This window comes from Vicugna pacos, chromosome 2, assembly GCF_048564905.1.
Source record: "Vicugna pacos chromosome 2, VicPac4, whole genome shotgun sequence".
Classification (NCBI taxonomy): domain Eukaryota; kingdom Metazoa; phylum Chordata; class Mammalia; order Artiodactyla; family Camelidae; genus Vicugna; species Vicugna pacos.
The window spans coordinates 67,343,149-67,365,672 of record NC_132988.1 but is presented as its reverse complement, the minus strand read 5'-3'; the positions used below and the strand labels follow the sequence as shown (position 1 = coordinate 67,365,672).

Sequence of the window (22,524 nt, the reverse complement as noted above, 5' to 3'; positions counted from 1 at the left end):
TAATGAAAGGTACTTAAACAGAGTAAGTCCCTCTACTTTGGAAACATTTCTCGTACTCTTCGTAACTCCAATTTATAATGTAAACACATACATACTCAAGTATGTGTGTTTGTGTATCCTGCAATACAAGGTCTGTAGAAATATTTTTGAACTTTCCATTTCTTAGTATCAACAATAAGGTAGTAAATGTGATAGAAATCAATAATAACAACATGATAATTAACAGAAAACTTCCTGCTATCTGAAGTGGCCACTTGCAGTTTGAGCATGACAGACCTGGATTCGCATTCCAACTCTCTTACTAGCTAAGTAACTAGGCTTCTCATTCATTATCTGTAAACCAGGGTTTTTAAACAGGGATTAAATTAAATGATGTAAAAAAGTTCAGCCAGGTACATGGTAACCACCCGATAGATGGCAAAGATTATTCTCTGATCTGTATTTTTTTCAGTGTTTAAAATAAGAATGCACGGCACACAATCCTATATAAAGTCCCTCCAAACAATAGTAAAATTATTTTAAACCCATTTTTGCAGAGCCATTCATCAACTTTTCCATAGCAATGCCTGATGTGGACTCTGTAATGGGTACTGTGCTAGGAATGGGGCATATCCTGGCAGACAAGATGCATTTCCATCTTTCAGGAGCCACAGTCCAGATGTGGATGTAGGCACATGAAGGGATAAGGATTATAATAGAAAATCACTGAGCATTATGAAATCAGATGAGGGGCAGCAAGGGGAGAAAAAGTTAACTACCTAGAGGGAAATTAAAGATGTTTGAATTATTTCAAGGATAAAATGAGAAGTATCCAGGCAGCTGAGATATGAAAGTTTCCAGGCAAAAGACAGCACACACAGAAGCGGCTGTGACATTTGATCTGGCTGGGGTTAGGTGGCAAGTGAGAATGTGGCAGAAGTTGAAATTGCAGATGTGATTTGATTAGCCTTAAGTGCCCTGGAAAGTTTGGATGCCATCTGAGAACTCTGATGAGCAATAGATAAATTTCAAATGAAGTATCAGAAGGGGAGGATGCCAGATTCTAAGATTTACATTTTTAAAATCCCTAGGAGAATCGTAAAGAATTGATTGGAAAGAAGCAAAAACCTTTAATTCAGTCTAGATTCCTTTTTTCCCCATATCTCATAAGTGAATCACCAGCAAATCCTCTAAGGTCTAAATGCAAAATATACCCAGACTCTGACCACTTCTCACCACCTCCATTGCTACCACCCTTGTCTAAACTACCATCATCTCTCACTTAAATTATTTAATAATCTCCTAAGTGGTCTCCCACTGCATCCCAGGGCCACTACTCCCTGCAAAGTGCCCAGAGTGATACTACTAAAGAAATAGATCTGATGTTAATCTTTTGTTCAATACCCTCTAAGACTTGTCTCACTCAAAATAAAGACCGAAGTCCTTACATGCAAAGCCCTAAGTGATCTTTCCCGAGCTGCTAACTCCTAGTTTCTTATCTTTCTGCCCTCATTTTCCTTCAGTGCCCGCCACCCCTGACTTTCTCACTCCACTCCAGTTTGGCTGCCTCTCTTTCTGGTCCTCAAACTTACTGCATGAGCTCCTGGCTCAGGGCCTTCAAACTCTGTTCATCTGCCTAGATAATTCTCCCCGATATTTTCATGGCTTGCTCACTCAACTCCTTCTAGTCTTTACTCAAATGTCACCTCCTCAAGAAGGCTGGTCACTCAATCTAAATTTTTAGCACCCCATACACACCCCCTTCCCCACCTCTCTGCTTTTTTGTTCCCTTTATTTTACTTATTTATCTTACACATTTCTCTCCCGACACTATGAGGATTGCTATGACTGTTTCTTTTCATTGTATTCCCAGCAATTAAATTTTGCCTAGAACACTGCAGTCACTCACCAAATAGCTCTTGAATGAACTGACTAGTTAATGGAAGAAGACAGATCAGTTAAGAGGCCTTTCTTGAAATACAAGCAAGATGATAGCAGCCAGAATTAAGAAAGAGATAGACAGAATGGACAGAGAGATTCAGACAGTAGGATAAGAATCATTTGATGACCTCTTAAATGTGGGAAGTTACCAAGAGGGAGCAGGTACAGCTAATTCCTGGGTCTTTAACTTAAGGTACCAGGTAGATGGTGGTGACATTTATCAATAGTAGAAATAGGGAAGCATGAGTACAGGGTGGAGAAAAAAACAGCAAGTCCAGTTTTGAACTGAACTATTGTATTTAAGGAGGTTTTAGGACATCCATAAGATGTCCAATGCCTAATTGGAAATGATGGTGTGGAGCTCAAAGACAAGGTCTGAGCTGAAGATCTATCTTAGGAAATATTACCTTATTAAATGCTTGCTGAAACTATGGCATAGTATGAGATCATCAAGGAAGAATGCATATCAAGGGAAAACAACCATGGGCCAAATCTTTATTATCATACCTGAAATCTTATTTAAGTGGACACAAAATTGTTTAGAAGTCCTCTATATACATACATATTACGTACAATTGAATTTGCAATTACCCTGTCACTGTTTTCCTCTATTCTTGCAAATAATGGAAAGTTATTGGCAAGTGGTTCTATTAATCCACAACCATATATTTGTAACTATGTGCCAATGGCAGAAATTAACATGTATTCCTACATAAATATGATATATTAATGTAAGGTGTACTTTCAAATCAAAATTAAATCAACAATTATTTTACTGCACATTTAATATGTGTAAGGACAAAATCTGAGCACTTAATTTAATAAAGCTCTCAACAGATGTTGGCTTTCTTAGCCTCCTCCAAGTGATATCAGGAGAGATAGGAGTCCCAAAGCTTTTCCATCTCTTGTAGTGTGAGGGAGGAAGTGTATGTCAGAGGAAGTCCACATTCCTTGATTCTAATCACCCTGATTTCCATTTCCAAATCTGTCACTCCTGATAAATTATGAGTTATTTACTCTCTGAGCTTCAGTTTTCCTAACTTCCAAACAGGTATCATAACACCTACATTATGGCTAATATGAAGACTGGCAATATACCTGCACAGTGTCTGACACTTAGGCTCTCATAATGAAAGTATAGAATAAGTTTTCCAACATTCATGTAATTTTCCAAGTCAATGAAAGAGAGTAAGAAAGAGGGGGAAGCTGGTTAAAAATATCACAATTGCGTATCTGTTTTGCTATTTAAATGCAAGCACTAAGAATTTCATTGATCAGAGTCCTGCTTTAAAAGCAAAGTATTTGCTTGCAGATTTCCATTGCATATGAGTCAAAATTCGGACAGCATTAGCAAACATATTTTCTCTAGTAGACTGCAAAGTAAATACTACACACAATTTAGTGCATGTTGGTATAAGCTTTATAATCAGCCACATACAGAGGTTCAATGACAAGTTGCACTACTAACAAGAGAGCAGCTATTTCTTCAGCTGTTTCTATAGGGTGGAGCAACCCATTCTTTTGTAATTAATTACAGCTTGTGAGATTAAGGTAATTTGAGGTCCACACCCTTTGTTCATTGAGTCATATGTCTCATGGTGCTTTTCAGGCATTGAGTTTAAGATGCTTTCCGTGAACTAAAGCAAAATTGGCGCTAAAGTCATTCCCATGGGAGGCTTATCCAAGCTAAAGCATATGCTGACTCTAGCCTTTGTTGTTTTTTGGGGGGACAGAAGGTGGTTGACTTCCAACTTAATCTTTGGTTTTTAGGAACTTCTCAATCTATCACTCATAAATCTTGACACTTCTGCTCATTTCTGGAAATATAGTCAGTTTCCTGGTTATTGAGATGGAGGATCAATCAATATGCAACTTATTTGGGTTGGCTTTCCTCCAATTCTGCCTTTTTCTGGCTTTCCCACTGCTTAGCACCACTGACATTTACTAAACTCACAATGCCAAACACAGCAATTGTAACCACATGTCATTGGTATAACAAACCCATAAGGAAACACAAGCGTAAACTGAGGATCAAAAAGTCATCAAATGTCAATGTGCCAATTTTCTCCTATAAGAAAATCACTACAGTAGTCATTCCCAAATGGTGTACTCTGGACCAGTAAAAGTCAGTTTTTACCAGTCATTAGCAAAATGAATTTTAAGAGCAATGTAATAAGAAGACATCACTAAGCTAAAGCTAAAGAACATCTTTTTTGTTATTCTGAGATTAAGTCCTTCCTACTTTTATATATTTAAAAGCCCTTTTATTAAACAATAATGTTTGAGCATGGTCAATTTTTGTAATTTTTAATATGTTTATTCAACAAAATTGAAAGTTGGCAAGTCTATATCTACCTCTAATAACTTCTGCAATGATACTGGTTTCAGAGACATAACTTACAACGTGCAGGTAGTACTATGTAAAATACCAGGAATTGCCTTTTCATCAGTGTATGAGTCAGTTACAGCCCAAACACCACCAGGTGATCCTGCTGTGAAACCTAAAGTCTCGGAATCTGACTCTCAGAGCATTCCCTTCACACTTACACGAGAATGTTAACAAAACAAATAAGAGAAATGAAAACCAGACTATATTCTGGCCAAATGTAACTGCTTTTTAGCTCTGTTAAGGCTTTTAAAACTAAAACACACCCAGGAATTAACACATGCAATAAATATTTATAAATATCATAAATCTATGAACCCCCTATATATGCCAGGCACATAAGTGTCAGAAACATACACATGAATAGAATCTTTATCCTCAAGGCTCTCACAGCTTAGTGGATAACCTATTTAATAGAAATATACACTTTATACACCTAACATAACCTCACTGATTTTCAAAACAGCCTTGTGAGGCAGGTATTATTCCCATTTTCAGATGAAGAAAGTCTTAGATAAATGACAATAAGATCTCCAAGCAAACAAGGGATAAAATAGGAATTCAGACTCAGCTCTTCTGGTGACCTCTCCAGTGTGAGTGTGTGTGGTGGTGGGGAGGGAGGCAGTGAAGAAAACAGTACCTGGGTTATACACCAAATGTAATACCAGACACTGTGTTAGTATAAATCTATTGGCTTACACTGAAATTGATGAATCCATGGGTGAAAAAAAATGATAAATTACGCAAATCCTCTGCTGCTGGTGTAGTTCTAATTCATTTCAGGTGCCTGCTACTCTCCTGAATCTCAGCTCTCAGCCTCTGGCCATATCCCTATTTTAATAATATGGAGAATAGTACAGTGGGAAATGCTACTGTTCTGACTCCATTCACCCCTCTCTCTACTCAAAATGATCCGTCTTCAGCACATCCCTGGGGATGGTGCCCAGATAAGGGAGCTTACTATAGCAGTGTCCAACATAGGGTCTTGGAAGAAGTTGTAGTAAAATAGAAAAGAGTTATTATTATTCTTGAGAACTTCATCAACTGGCAGAAGAAGGAAAAGCAATTGCAAACCACAGGTCAGATTCACTTATCCTTCTACCAAACTACCTAAATGTCAACATTTTAGTGCTGAAAAAAATTGGAAAGAAAAAACATTAAGGAGAGTGATATTCAGTTCGGTTTCATTTCCAAAACAATATTCCTATCAAAAACCAGTCATTTTTCTATAAATAGAGCCACATGCAAGCTAACAGGCTTAGGAAGGCAGAAAATGATCATGAGCACTGAAATGATGGATTCTCTAAGTGAAATGAGTGGCCTCCGATTTTCTTCCCCTTTCTAAGGCCAGCACGGGTGCCATCGGCCTCAAGATCCCTGAACCCATTCATAGTGTGTTTGGTTGTCGTCGCAGTGGTGGTGATCCTGGCATTGATCATAGGTCTACTTGTCTACTTTTTTGCTTTTGGTAAGTACCAGAAGATTGGAAGTACCACTTTTCAAATGAATTAACTAAATATACCTTCAGATTAAAAGTCTGGCATTCTCTCTTTTATTGCCACTTTTATCTCTTAATATAAGATAATTATGTTTCTTATATACCTCTAAAAATACATGCTCATGTCTATATTTTCTCTAATTCGGCATTTTTTCTCTTCTCTTTTTTTTTGGGGGGGGTGCTTTTTTTTTTTTTAGTATACTAAACAACATTATTACCCAGGCAAGAATTATTCTAGCCAAGGGAAAAAAACTCTCAATACTTTCATGATGCTAGAGTCAGCTCATATTGTTTTTCATTAATATGATTTCCTTCTTCATTTAATAACCTGATAAAGTTGTAAAAATAAAATATTACAAAGAAACTGAAATTTCAACATCTAGAAGTTGGATGTACCTAAGTATTCATTAATTCATGCCCCGTCTCCTGAAAACAATCTTAGGAACAGGACAGTTATGACAGGAGATGAATTTGCAGTTTAGAAGTAGCAAGGGGTAAAAAACAAACTTTAAAAAGGGTTCTGTTCTTTTTTGTCTTATTTTAATTTATTATGTCATAATAACTAGGAAACATAGACAAGAAACAGTACAAAGAATGCATATGCCCTGCTCATTCACAAACAACTTAACCTAGTATCTCAGTAAATATTCTTCCAGATGTTTTAATGTAGATATGTGTCAAATTTCACTAGATAATCTATGTTATAACCTGTTTTTTTAACCTGAAAATATACTTTTGAGTTTTTTTTTTATTTCAGCTATAATCCTGTTAAATCATTTAAATCACTGGGGTAGGGGCTGTGAGGGCATAAGGGTATGTGCGAGTATAGAGACTGAACAAGAAAAAATTTATTTATTGCAGTAACTAGGAATAATCTTTTCAGTCAATCCACTTTGGAAGTTGTGGCTAAATTTTGTTTTTGACTACATTTTGCTATCAAATCACCTGGAGTCAACTATGTCTAAGGTGAATTACAGAGGCAGGAAAAACAAATATCAAGTTTCAGATTAAACTAATGAATTTTCACTTTTAATGACACTGTGTTGTCACACAAACACAAAGTAAGGAGCCTAAGTAAGTCGTCTTCAAAGTGTATCCCAGTGACCACTTATGGTATTAGAAAGACTTATCCTTCTGCCACAAAGGACCACACTATTCTTTCCCCAGGATCCTCAACTCTTTCTCTGAGGTATTTCTCTGCATAAATTACGTATATGAATGGTCAAAAGGAAGCAGGGATTTTTGCCTAAGAGATTACGTTATATTCATGTTCATAATGTTTCAAAGAGGTGTATAAGTATGTTCAGAGATTTTTATTTACTTCCACAGCTTAATATATCTTTCGGAAGACCCTGTTTTGATGAAAATAATTCACACTGGACAACCAGATTAGATATCTTGTCAGAAGAGTTATTTTGTAGATTAGCCCAAAAAACTACTAACAAGATACTAACTCCTTTGAAAAGGATAGCATTTGAAATAATTTTTGAACTATTCAGAAATACTTTGGGTTATTCCTTAATAATAAACAAATAATAGCATATTATAGACATTAATATTTCTTAGATGAACAAATCTGCAATCACAAATCTCCCTAAAATACAGTAAGAATGAAAATTATACTTCTGAACAATTTAATTTCTCAAATAATACTGTTCTGATTTTCATATACTTTTAAGTTTCAGCTTTGCTAATCTTTTTAAAAACTGAAAAATAATTTTTTATAGTTACATTTATATTGTTTAGTTTTCTTTCTTTCAAGGAAAGAAAAATTTTTAATTGCATAATATAACCACTTGTAATCCTGTATAAAGATTACATAGCAATGTGAGAATGATTCTGCCTTTTCTTTGTTTTATAGATCAAAAATCTTATTTTTACCATAGCAGTTTTAAAATCCTAAATGTTGAATACAGTGATCAGTTAAGTTCACCAGTTACACAGAAATATAGAAATTTCTGTGGAAGAATTGAATCTATGGTAAGTTTTTAATTTTTACTCTTTATTATTTTTTGATTGAAGTATATGGTCAGCTTACAATGTGTCCATTTCTGGTGTACAACATAATGTTTCAGCCATCCATATACATACATATATTCCTCCTGTTTCTTCAATAAACATTTATCAAGCATCAATCCTGCCAAATGCCGTAGACATACAAAAAGTGGAGTAGATGCTGGATCCTGCCCTTGTGGAGCTTAGTCTAACACGGGAGATGAAACACACCTACAGATATTTATAACCCAAGATATTTAGTGAGTATGTGGCAAGATAGCAACACAGATGTGAGTTTGTGGTGAAAGGATAAATTATATCCAACCATGGAGACCACTGACGGCTTCTTACAAAAGACAACTTTTCTGGCTGGCTATAGGGATGAGTAGGGCACACTATAGCTAAACCATGAGCCAAGGCAAAGAGAGGAGAATGTGCTTAGCTAACAAGATTGAGCTTTATTTTGCAGACAAAAAGTCTTGCACTAGAAGCAACATGATGGTAACAGGCTCTGACAGATTTGTGTTCAGAAATGTAAAAATTAGATTATAAAGAGAAGAGCCTGCACACAGTAAGACTAGTTAGAAGCTCATTACAGTGGTCCAGAAGAAAGCCAACTGGTTAAAAGCTTGAATAGGAAGTATTCCAGAAAATGGGGAAATGCAGATAAAGCTTCTGTTTTAGGCTTACAAAAGCAATCCACCTCCCCAACTTCCTACCTTCTCTTCCCAATCTGTTCTTTAAAAAATCAAAAGGAATATTTAGTTACATCATTTGTGTCATGAGATCCCACTGCTCAGACTTCAAACCAATGGACTTTCTTCAATTTCTTGAAGAAGCCACTGGAGATATATATCTCCGGAGGCCAGTCTGAGGACAGTTATTCATAATGAAGTTCTCATAACCATACAAAAACATCTTGTAAAGTTTCGACTCTGTACCCAGTTTAATAAAGGGAGCAAACTGAAAGTGTTCATATTGAGAATCCCAGCTTTGTTATAGGGAATTAGAATCCAGCTATTTGTCATTATAGCAAGATGCCAGAGACGTCCTTGGCCCTAAAGAGGTCACTCAGTTCCTGCCAGACAGATCAGACAGGTCAGCTCATCCTTCATAGAGCGCATGTAAAATTGCCAAATTTGGAGAGAAACAGCTTAAAGCATAACATATAACATATATTCAGCAATGCAAAAAACTTGAAATAAATAAATTTATTTTGAAAAGCACTACCAGCACCTTTGGAAGATGGTAAGTCTTTAGAATACAATCCCCAAAGACAAAATTTTATACAATTTGTTATTATTGAATTAATCTCAAAAATGGTCTATAAAGTAAATCATAATGTATATGTAAACCCTGTTATCAAAATGAAAATAATTTTAGTATTGTCTCTCTTATAAAGATAATGCAAGAATGTAGAAAATTCAGGGCATTCAAGAAATATAAATAAATAAATATGCACGAAATCTCAATACTCAGCTATATCCACTATTAATATTTTGATGTTCCAAGTGCCTTTCTATGCAAACTACATAATCATACATGCACAAAGACATAATTTTCTGTCAATGGAATCAGACTATACATTCTTGTTTATTATTACTTTTCTCTCAAAAATGTGGCACAGAGGTATATAAATAACAATGAATTAAGAAATATATCATTTAAAATAACTAAACAGTATTATAGTGTGCAGTTGTATAACATTTTATTTAACTAGTCCTCTGTTGATCGACATTTAAGTTGTTTCTAGTTTTTCACTATTGTATCCAATATTCTGATAACCAGTCTTGTTGATATATGTCTGTACACCTGAGTGATTACATTCTTGGGATGTATCCCCAGAAGTAGAATTATCAGAATATAGGGCTTATGCATTTTTTGTTTCCCTCTAGAGATTTTTAATTTTTTTCTTTGATTTTAATAAAGATGTTACTTTAGAAGCATTTTAGAATTATAGAAAAGTTGCAAAGGTAATATAGAGTTCTCATATATATTACACTCATAGTTTCCTCTATTATTAAAATCTTACATAATAATAGTATATGTATTGCAATTAATGAACCAATGTTAATATATTGTTATTAACCAATTCCATATTTTATTCAGATTTCTTTTGTTTTTACTTTATATTCTTTTCTGTTTCCTGATCCCATCCAGAATATCAAATTACATTTACTTGTTACGTCTCCTTAGGCTTTTGGAGACTATGATAGTTCCTCAGATTTTTCTCATTTTTGATAACCCTGACAATTTTGAGGAGTACTGCTAAGGTGTTTTTGTACCATGTTCCACAGCTGTGGGTTTTCTGACGGTTTTTCTTACAGTTCTGGACTAGAGTTCTGGGTTTTAGGGAGGAAGACCATAGAGGAAAAGTGTCATTTTTGTTACATCATATGAAATGGGTACATACGATGATTTATCTCTTCTTGTTAAAATTTTCCTGTCATCCTTGTTGCATATATTTCTCTAATATGCGATTTGACTTTCCAACTTGTTTATAATCTAGGGATTTTTTAAATGCCAAATAGATTTAACATTTTATGTAGCCCAAATTATCAACCTTTGTATGATTTCTCACTTTTGTGCCAGGTTAAAAATGGCTTTCTCCACTCCAAATACTTTTTAAAATATTCACTCACATTTTCTTTTTTGTAATTTTATTATTTCAGTTTTTATAATTTTATCTTGATTCATCTGTAATTTATTTTGTAATAAAGTACAGATTCAGCTTTTTCCCCTAAAATAGCTAGGCAGTGGTACCAAAACAATACATTAAATAGGGGAATGGATTTCTGTGTTGTGCCTAAATCCACTAAATTCCTCCTTTTCTTTTTTCTGTACTCTCCTCTCTTCTACTGATTCATCTTTGCCTGTACCAGTATCAAGCTATTTAGAGGACTGTAGATTTATATTTAAATATATGGTAGACAAAGATTCCCCTTGAAATTTTTCTGATGTATGATTTCCATAGTTAATCTCATTTATTCATCCTTCTGCAGAACACTTTGAACATCTAAATCATTGTATGAATAATACTCTAATATAGTGCTTTATAGTTTACAAAGGACTTTTACGTATATTATCTAAACTTCAATTCATAATGGGCATATTATTTTTATAGATGGGTAAAGATTGTGAGATTAAGAAACACGTCGAAGGCTATTCAACTGGAAAGCAGTCAATCAAAAATTCAAACCAAGGTCTCCTGACTTCAAATCCAAGAATCATACCATTTACCAGTGGTAACATGAGTACCATCATGATCCTTGTCCCGTAGTCAACACTGTTACACTTAATGAGTGGTGGAATAGTCCCAGAAACATCTATCATATTGAGCACTTCACTTCTCTTTTCTGGTTTTCAGTTTATTCATTAGTAAAATAAAATCACTGGGATAGATGATTTTATAGTACATTCTAACTCAAAAATTCCATGGTTATATGAGTTTCATGCAAGGTATCCAGGCCACCCATTCACCTGCTTTTCTTAACCTACTTCTCTGGCCACTCCTTTTTCTCTGTGTCCTTTATAGGCTCACCCTCCACTATACTGACATTAAATGTTGAAATTCCTCAACGCTTTGACCTACAGCCTCCTATTATCTCACACTGTTTTCTATCTCTAGATGATCTCACCCATAACCATTACTTCTGCCAACACTTACATTCTAATGACTCATTCTGTCTCCAGCCCAAACTCTTTCTCTGTACTTCAGACCTTTTCACTTAAATGCCAGCTTAATATCTCAACTTGGCTGCTTTAAAAGCATCTCAAGTATATTACGCCCCCAAATCAAATTCATGATCTCCCCATGCCATACTAGCATTCTTCCAATAATCCTATCCCCATAATGACAATACTGTTTTCAGTTTTCCAAACCAGAAACCTGGAATTCATCCTTGACAAACTACTCTGTCATTCCAAATATCCCATCCATTACCAGCCACTATAGGTTTTATCTCCTGCATTTCCCTCAAATCCATTCGTTTCTCTCCATATCTGCTACCACCACATCCATCTAAGCCATCACTTCTACAGTTAAGTACTAAAATAGCACCATAAGTAATTTGGATTATTTTGTATCTAAAATTGATTAGCCATATGCAGTATCTGATTTTATTGTCCTCTTGTTTAAAACATTTCAGTGACTTCCCATTATTTATGCTAAAGACCAAATGCAAGACTTTCATGGTCTGGCCTTTCTATCATTCTAGCCTCCTTGCTTTCTGTAAAACAACTGCACTGGCTTTTCATTTCTTAAACACAATCTATTTATTCCCACCTCAGGACTTTGCATGTGTTATTCACTCCACCACTGAAGCTTTTTTTTTTTCCATGAATATTACTGAGGTTTGAGGATTCTAGACTACTATAAAATTCAAAGATACAATTACCACCCTCAATCAGGAGAGAAATATAAAATAATTCTTTTCGTTGTTTTTTTGATTTTTGTCCCTTGTAATAAAAGGGTCAACAGTCCAGGTTACAAAATCAAAGAAGTGTGAAAGTAAACTCATCTGACCCATTAAACAAGAAATAATTTTGAAGGGAGGGAAAAGGCCAAAAGGTTGCAGGTAAAGAAAGCAGATGTGTAGCCTCTGAGAGTTGCAGTAGCCAACTATGTACAGATCATTTCTGAAGAAATCGAGAGGAAGAAAGGTTACAAATTTATTCAAATTCTCATAACTAACTTACCTCTGTGTCCTGTCTACTGCCCTTTCCTCTATACTACTGGCTTCCTCTTCAAGCAACTGTTCACTGATTTTCTATCAAGTGTTTGTTAAGTTCCTCTGAAAGAGTTTAGAATCTTCACCCACTCTGTGAAATATGGGATCTTATCCATAGCCTTCTTCTTTTATCCCTATATATGGATATCAATCAATTAATTAACTTGTTTTTCTTAGGCTTATTATCTTAGTCCTCACAATATTTTCCACATAACAAAAATGTAACAATTAAAGTGGATTTTTAGCACTTTGGTCCAGTCTAGCTTGTGTCAGTGCAATACCAGATCATGAATTAAAATATAATTACAAGAAATGTTCACCCAAATTTTAGCAATTCCTTAAGTTTTAGGTTCAGTTCCTTTTACTTCTGTTACAGTCAAGTAAAATTAAAGTTAAATCAGTTTATCAAAATACCTCCTACAATATACCACAGTAGTAAACATTAAAATCCACCCTTCTACATAGTTAACTAGAATATAGCTCACCAAATGACTGATTCTATAATTCTATAGATTTAGATCATAAAATTTTGAGTGACTTTTTGTTTTCTTAATACTAATATTTCTTGAATTTTTAAAAAAGAAATGTAAATTATTGTGCTAAAACTAATAGCCTCATAATTCTTAAAAATGTTTAAAGCCTCTAGAAAGAAAAAAATTTTATCATTTCGTCTAACAACTGGTTGGTGTGATATCAGCTTAACGGAACAGATATTGAAAAAATAAGATATAACATGATGCAATAGAGATTGCATAAACTTTACAATCTCAAGACCAGTTGGCTTCAAATCCTGGCTTAATATAATATTCAGCATGCAACTTAATTTCCCCATCTTCACCTTTTCATGTTCACCTCCACCTGGTACAACCTCACAGTACAAGCCAATGGAATCTACTCCCCATTATGAAAGCTCAGTACATCTCACCCACATCTTGGGGGTAACTATTCCAGTCACAGAACAACTGCTAGTTCACTGTGAAGCTAAATGTTATACCTCAAGAAGACCCTCCTTGCTGGCACTGAGCAATAATAAAATGGGAAAGTTAAGGTTAATTCAAAAAATACCAATTGATGCTAAAAATAACCTATGATGCTTGCTTAGGCATCAATCAGAAACAAGAAAAAGATCAAGATTACTTTTCTTTTTTCAAGCTCTCCATTGCTGCTCATTTTAATCTGGTTTTATCCATTTAAGAACACTTGTTGCAGGATCACACACTGCATCAGTGGACTCCCCTAGTGTTGGCCCAACCCACCTTGGGAACAGCCAACAAATCACATAACATGGGCTCTCATTGAGTAAAACATCTGCTGTGTTTAGAATGGCTTCTAGTGAAGAGTATCCTGTCCATTACCATCTTTGTGTAATAAATGAAGAAACAGGCACTGCATCAGAAGGCTACATAACCTGACTTAATTGATCCCATGTGTCCTGAGATGGAACTGAACTAAACAGAACTGAACTCAAAACTTTAGTCTCTGTTCCTCATTAATACAGTTCTATGTTGCAAGTTTGGGTAGAAAGAGGAAGGAAAGAAAGACTTTTAATTAGAGAAGTTTTTTTCCTTTCTTTCTACAGATTTCTAAAACATTCAGAGAGTCAAATTTAAGAAATCAGTTCGTCAGAGCTCATGTTGCCAAACTGAGGTGAGTAGAATTATACCCAAACATATATAAGCATACATACAATTTGGTGCGTTTGACTTTGTTCACAGCATGGAGAGTGAATGAGATGTTCACACAATGTGTTGCAGTATCATGAAAATCGTATCATGGGCAGCTTTAAACAATGCCAAAACAAAAACAAAACATGCCACATATGGTCTATATACCTACTAATGTAAATAAACACATCACTTCAGTTCTTGGCAGGAAAGGGAGGAAAGGGTAGAGAGATGGTTGGGTGAAGGTACAGTAACAGGGCTATTCTATTATATAAATACTGGAGATACTGTTCACAATGCAGTCCATGTAAACAATGCCCCAAGAGATGTGCAGTGCAATGTCCTGGGCATGCTCATCCAAGATCAGACCACTAAGCCAACATCAAAAGCAGCTTTTTGGTTTTTGTCTGCCTGGAATACTATTAATATAAAGAGTGCTGTGGCCAAATCCAGACATGTCTGTCATGAATTAATAATAGGGGAAGTTGCAACATACATGCTAGTTATTTGCTGTTCCTACTTTAGCTGAATATGGACCTATCCTTGTGATGTGATATGATAGCTCTCCCAACTAAAATAGCTACTCTTATTGACCCTACCACTAATGCCCCAAATGTCCACATTGCTCAATCCATCAAGTAACATATAAAAGTTCTTCACAAGAGAGGTAAGTTATACTAATTCTTTCTCAAACACTAACTACACAAGAAAATTAGTTTTTCTTTTTCTCAGTGGAGTCACTACTTAAGTACCCAGAAGTATAGAGCTCTGGTCAGATAAGACATGCTGAGGAGTTTAAGGAGTAAGAAGAATACATGAGAAGAGTATTTTCCAAAATGTATTTCAGTCAGTTCCGTGCACATTCATCTTAGTGCTTTCATGGCCAAGTCTCTGTTCCAGCCACCAGTTCACAATAGTGGTAGAACTGAATGCGCCATCTGCATTTTTCTCCTTTTGTTTACTTCCCACTTACTGCTTTCAGGGGCTTCACTGCTGCCTATATGCTAATTATTCTCAAAGTTGCATCTTCAAGCCAGTCCACTTTTCTCATCTCTAGACACGAATATACACAGCTATGTACTTGATATCATTATATGGATATCTTGCAGACAACTCAACTTTCATATGTCCAGACCTGAACCTAGCATCTCTCTCCGACCAAATATGTTACTCTTCTAGGGTTGCCTGCCTCTGTTATTGGTGTCACCTTCAAATAGTTACTCAAGCAAGAAATATAAAAGTTATCTTTAATTCCTGCCTCCCTTTCAACCCACACATCCAATCATCTAATCTCCACAATTCTATTTCTTACATATGTCTAAGATCTATAACTTCTAACACAATAACCTCAACCATCTTTCTCCTGGACTACCCACAGCCTCCTGATGAGTTTCCTTTCCTCCAGTCTTGCTCCACTCCACATTCTACAGCAGAAAGAAAGAGTTTTTGAAACAAGAAGCTAAACATATTATTTGCTTAGTTAAAATTCTTCTAATGGTCACTCCTTACCTTTACGATATATCAAATGTCATATATAAATAAGAATTATGTGTATATGTATAATATATATGCATCAAAGATACATGTATTCTTCATACATATATATATATATATATATATATATATATATATGTTTCCTTGAGAATATATATAAAACAAAACTTTACTAAACCTCCCTATATGGCGTTTTCTCCTACCATCTCTATTTCTGAGCTAGTCTTTTACCACTTTCCACTTTGTTCTTTACTCACCAGTCCCACTAGACTGCTTTCAGTTCTTCACTCTCAACACTCTCTCTAACCTCAAGATCATATATGAACTATTTTCTCTGCCTGAAATACACATACACACACACTACTTTTTCCCCCTTCCCCTTCTGTTTTAAAATATACTGCGTTAATAGAAAATTTGAGGTACAGTAAAGGCAACAAATCAGGAGATGATGACTTCTGAAAAGACATTTTGTTATTCACAGTTTCCAAGAGGACCGGACATGACTCTTTGATAGAGTTGTTATGAAAAGCAAATAAATTAGGAGTAAAACAGTCCTGTCTGAGCATCTATTTATGTGTTTATCATTCACTAAACATCCCTCTTCTTTGAACTGCATATTCATATCTTTTCTGGTTTTTCTTTTCATTATTTGTCTTTTTCTTATTGATTTGGAGTTCTGTGTTAATAGTAGGTACCAAATATTTGTTGCTTTGAGTTGCAAATATATTCTCCCTGACTACAGTATATCTTTACACTTTGTTTATGGCATCTTTTGCTGTAGAAAATCAGTTGCAAAATGTCTTATTTAAGAAATCCTTTCTCCTTGTGTATATAAAGACATTCTTCCATAAATCTGTAAGTTTTAAATTGTTGCTGGTTCATATTCAAGTACTTTGTTTGTGTGTGGTAACAGGCAGAGATTTAATACTTTACATATGAGTTATTTTCCTTTAGATTAATGATGACGCTTCTATGATACACTGTTTACATATGTCTTGTGAGTCTGTTTCTGGGTTCCTATTAGACAATAATAGGAATTTTGTTCGTTCCCATTAAGCTTAATTCCTATGTCATTCAAATAAAACCTACTATTATGGATTTGTCTATTTCTCCTTGTTCAGTACACTTTGAGCACATATTATCAAGTGCCTATATGTTTAGAATTGTTATATCTGCCTCATGAATTATTTCTTTTATCAAGGTATTAATCCTTTTCATTCCTAATTAATGTTTTTCAATCTTATAATCTCTAATGTCTGATATTATTATGCTACATTGACTTTCTTGTGTTTTTTTTTCAATATATCTTTCCATCATTTTTAACATTCATATATCCTTACAGGTTAGCTATTTCTCCTAAAACAGGAAGACAGATAGATTATATTTTCCAATGCATTCTGATGATCTTTGCCTTTAACTAGAGAGTTTAGACAGTTTCCACTTATTTTGATGACTGTTACATTTGGTTTTATTTTTTTATATTCTCTTGTGTTCTCTACCCTGCTTTTTCTATTGCTTTCTTCTACTGTCTTGCCTTCTCTCATGTGATTGCATTTTCTTCATTTTCTTTTTTCCTTTTACTAATTTAGAAGTTCGACATTCCATTTATCTTATTTTAGTGATTACTCTTGAAAATTTAAACAAGGAAAGTTTGTTTAATCCACTACCCTCTTCCAAATAATACAGGGAACTCGGGACTCTTATTCATTCAATAATACATGAATACATTCGTGTATTATTGATATTTTAATTCCACCTTATTTGTAATGCCTGCAAATAAGTCATTATAATTATACTGTCAATGTCTTTTTGGATTACCAGTTTACCATTTTCTTTGTTTCCTATTTCTCCTTGTACCTAATACCCTCCTTCTGGGTTCAATTTCCTTCTTACTGAAGTACATCCTTTATAAATTCTTTCACAAGAGTACATGAATAATAAACTATATTTTCTAATTTTGCTTTGATGTGATAAATGTCCTTATTTTAGCCTTATTCTTGAATAATGCTTTAGTGTGGATATAAAATTCTAAATTGATAGATATTTTCTCTCAAATAATCTTCATAACAACCCATTTTAATGTAAAGAGACAGATATGGAAAGATTGAAGAAAAAAAAAAACCCTTACTCAAAGTCCAACAGAATGGCAGAGCTGGAGCTGGCATTCAAAGTCTGACATTCAGACTTCAAAGAAAACTGTTCTGAATGGTGGTACAGTGTACTATGCATTGAAATCAAGTATTTGTGGGATAGCACTGTGATATGTCATTACATATGCAAACATTGTTATGTGAATCTGTCCTAAAGTTAAATACCTCAAGTAAATTTTTAATGCTTATCAATAAAAATACATAAAGAGAATAGCAGAAAATTATCATAATTGACATTTCTAAAAATATGGTTTTTCAGGCAAAGTGGTAGTGATGTGATAGCAGACATTGTCATGAAATTTAAATTCACCAGAAAAAACAATGGAGCATCAATGAAAAGTAGAATTGAGTCTGTTTTACAGCAAATACTGAATAACTCTGGAAGCCTGGCAATAAACCCTTCAACTGAGATAACATGTAAGTATAATTTTTTAACATACTATTTCATTTCAGTATATCCCTTTACCAGTTCTAATTCATGTTTTAATTGAATGAGAAAATGACTTTTTCCTTTGAATTAAACTTTATGAAAGCAACTTATTATAAATCTAGATATAATATACAGCTCTCTAATATAAAACATTCTAAAGTTTAAAGAATCATTTAGCATTCAAATAGGAAGTTTAATTTGCTAAAAATTCTTTATTAGTTTTCCTCTGATCACGGGGATGCTGTCAGATGTTCAATATGTAGGTATGTTGTAAGAGTGTTAAATAGCTGCTCAAGGTCAGAGGACAATTTAAGGATCCACCTCACTCAGAACAGAGCATGCAATTGGAAGGTGTCTAGCAAATACTTACGAAATAAAGAAAGAAATCAGAAGATTTTAAAATATCCCGATCTCCTCTCTGAAAATCCTCTCTACTTTTGCCTGGAATGGAATCTATTTCCATTGTTTTGCATGCCTATTGCTGTCAAAATTGGCCCAAGCCAACATTCATTTCTTGCATGAACTACCGCACTAGCCTCCATGCTACTTGCCTATGCTTTGTTGGCCTTTTCCAATGTATTGTCCACATATTGATTAAGGAAATATTTTAAAATTTAAATACAATCTGGCTTAAAAGCCTCCCATGCTTCCCACAAAACAAAACAAAAATAAAAACAAAGCAAAAATGCCACCTATAAGCAGAATACCATGTTTCTTGGTTTGCCTAGGGCAGTTCTGGTTCACGTCAATTGTCCAAGAACCATGATTAATATTGCCCTTTACCTGTCCTGGTTTGGACAATAAATCACATGGTCATCTCATCTAAAGCACTGTATAATCTGGCTCATATTTACCCCTCCAGCCATTTATTATATCATTCTCTTCCTCTTTCACAATTCTCTGGCGACACCTTCACTTTCTCCACCTGCCAAGATTCTTTCCTGCCTCAGGGCTTTTACATACATTGTTCCAGTTTCATATAACACTCCCTAGATCACCCCTTTGCATCTGTCAAGTCTCATCTGAATCATTTCTTTCTAATGTAAGCCTTTTCTAACTTCCATTACTAATTTGTATACCTCTGTCATAGGCTCCTCCATTTTCCTTCACAGCACTTACCACAATTGAAACTACAAAATTACTTCAGATTTTTATCATTTTCATTCTACTCTAAGTTTTCTAAAGGCAAGAACCAGTCTGCCTTGTTCATCCTTTTGTCCTTCTCCTTCCCAGTATTACCACATGATAGGTACTCCACTAATATTTATTATATAACTTTTAAAAAGGAATTACTTAATAGAATTTAAGGACACTCCTCCAACTGTGTCATGTACTGGTTGCTTAACAAACTATGATTGCTTCACAATAAGCACAAGATTAAGGGATTTTGTGGCTCCCACACTGGGCTGGTATTCAATTAGCATATATCTATTACAGCTTTACAAGTTGTTAAAATATTGAAATGCTTTCCTACCTGTTGGTAAACAATCACTGCACCAGGCCCACAAAGTTGCATCCCCAGCTCCTCCAAATTCTCCCATCCCTACCCTGTACTCCCAGCTCCTCCCCCTACAACTACAGAGTTAATGCTTAGCACAGCAAGGACTTCCAAGACACCTTTCCAGCTCCATGGGTCCTTCCTGACTGGATGATGCTCATGAATTACAGTTTGTTTAATTCTTAAAACAACCACTTATTATAGATCCTCTCATTGTCCCCATTCAAAAAAGACAGATAATTGCCCAGTGTCATACAGTCAGCATGGAGGGGAGTCAGTACTGAACTAAAGTCTCCTTTGTTCAAAGAATGAGAAGGAATGGTCAGCTCTTTTTATTCCATGTCTCTAAAAGGATGTTTTGGTTCCTTTAAGACTTACAAAGCAGATGTGATACTCAAACACTGTGAAACTTCTGGCAGCAAGTAAGTTTGCATAAATTGATATTAGAGGGCATGAAAACCTTTCTGAGAGGTTTAGATTTACCTTATAGGAAATAAGAAGCTGATTTCTCATTAAAAGATTTCAAGCAGAGAAGGATATAATCTGGTATCTACATTTTTGGAAATGTAGCAGAGGTGGATGCATTGAAAAGTAAAAAATGGAGGCAGGAAACCCAGTTTGAAGGTCATTATAATAGTATAGATGGCAAATGATGAAAGCATGAACAAAAGTGGTAGCCAAAGGGATGGGGAAGATGGGGCTAATTCAATGGATAGTTAGAAGCTAGAAGGTACAAAATCTAGAAACCAGTTAGATGTGGAAATGATGAGAAAGGAGGAGTTAAGACGCCATTTCAGACTTCTAGCTATTGGTGGAAGTGATGTCATTTACTAAAGGAGGAAATAAAAGTAGCAAATCTGGGATAAAATTTGGTGACATTGAGTTTCAGGTGGCTGTTGGACATGCAAAGAAAATCATTCTTCCATAAGCTGATCTTAAACTTCAATAGATGGACCTTTACTATCCAGTACCAACATATTTTCCTTTCTGTGTTCTCCCACCACTTCCCTACACACAACTGTATTCGCTCTCCTGACTTTACTGCTCCACAAACATCTTACACTTTCATGCATTTGTGCCCACTATGCCTTCCACATGGAATGCCTTTTCGCTTCTTGACTGCCTGAAAAATTCCTCTTAGGTCTTCAAAATACAGCTTAAATGTTATTTTCACTGTGATAACTTCTGTGAATAAGATAGCATTAGTGACCCTCTCTCTTCTCCTCTCTACTTTGCACTTAAATTTATTTGAATGATTCCTATATTAATTTCTATCTGTACAGTATGTAAGGGCAGACCCCTCGTATTTTGCTCACTGTTGTACCTACAGTACTATGAATAATATCAGCAGAATAATACAGATACAGCTATGTGGACATACATACATAGTAAAATAAGTGAAAAGTTATCTTATAGCATTTATTACATCGTATCTCAATGACTTTGCTTATATTTCTGTTTTTTCAAGTAAACTGAGAGACTTGAAAGTTTTTTAAACTTTTTTTTATTGAGTTATAGTCATTTTACAATATTGTGTCAAATTCCAGTGGAGAGCTTTTCAGTAACTTTAAAGTATCTTTTAAGAGTTTGATGAGAAATGAAAGCATAAACTTCAACCTCCATAACAATAAATTGGAGGAAGATTATAAACACAGATTTCTAGGGCTTATGACTTAGAGATTCTTTCAGCAGGTCTGGGATGGGGCCTAGGAGTCTATATTTCAGCAGCCCTCTAAGGGATTAAGTATGGTTGTCTGAGGACTACTCTTTAAGAAATTAAGATAAAATGATATACAGTCCTTTTTGTTTTAATCTTACTCCCTTTTTTTTTTAAAACAACAGCAATAACTGACCAGGATGCAGTAAACATTCTCACTCAAGGTAAGCTTTTAAATTACTTTGTAGATATGGTTTACGAAGATAAAAAGACAAAATGTTCAGATGATTTGTACTCTTTGCCAAGGCAGTGTCTATTACAGTGGTATCTTTATTCTTAGTTCACTCATGTGGGTTCTTGTTGAGATTAAGACTTTGTTGATTCTGTTGGCCTATGGAGTGATGTTTAGCTTTTCGCCTCCTTTTAGAAGAAGGAAGTAGAAGTGCTAGTCCACCCACACTGTATCAAGTTTGATCTCATTAAAGTTTTCTTGGCAGCTTTGGGAAACTTTTCCTGCCCTGGTTCTATGGTAGCATTTCAGTAGACTTGTAAGTTATGTTTAGTGGCACCATATATATGGTTTCTCCTAACCAGAATAGCTTGCTTTATTGTGGATTGGGTTAAGCATAAAGTATAATAAAAAATAACAAAAAAGCATTATCAGTTTTATATTTATTACATAAAGGAAAAGTCACTATTTTCCAGTGTCATTCTGCATACTCTCAGGCTGGGATAGCAGAAATATAATCCTTAGAAAACAGCAGTTTACCTCTCTGGCCGATAAAATGTAGTTATAAATTAGTTCAATATATATTGATAGCTGGCCTATCTCAGATACTTAAGTGATTTTAGAAGTTAATGCTTCCTCTATGGGTGTTTCCCAACTTCATTATATATTGAATTAATGCTTCTTTTTAATTCAAATGTGCTTAAGTAATTTAATTGAGAATTTGGTTGAAGGATTTAGCAAAGGAAACTATATTCTTATTGGAAGTACAAGTATATTCTTAATGAAGTCTAGCCCTCTATCTATGAGATCTGTTAGAAAAAAATGCCTTTGGATGGTTGTCTTTCTGAAGCAATGTCACTACTTTAGAGCTAG

At 34.8% G+C, this 22,524-nt stretch overlaps 1 protein-coding gene across 1 annotated transcript in view; it reads left to right on the top strand.

The window, feature by feature from the left end:
* Nucleotides 1-22,524, top strand: part of LOC102537700 (transmembrane serine protease 11D) — a 47,542-nt gene that overhangs the window by 13,513 nt on the left and 11,505 nt on the right. Inside the window, exons 2-6 of the mRNA XM_031689761.2 lie at nt 5,653-5,774; nt 7,666-7,784; nt 14,109-14,176; nt 18,097-18,254; nt 21,608-21,646. Coding sequence (XP_031545621.1) covers nt 5,653-5,774; nt 7,666-7,784; nt 14,109-14,176; nt 18,097-18,254; nt 21,608-21,646 — 506 coding nt within the window. The remainder of the gene's footprint in view (nt 1-5,652; nt 5,775-7,665; nt 7,785-14,108; nt 14,177-18,096; nt 18,255-21,607; nt 21,647-22,524) is intronic.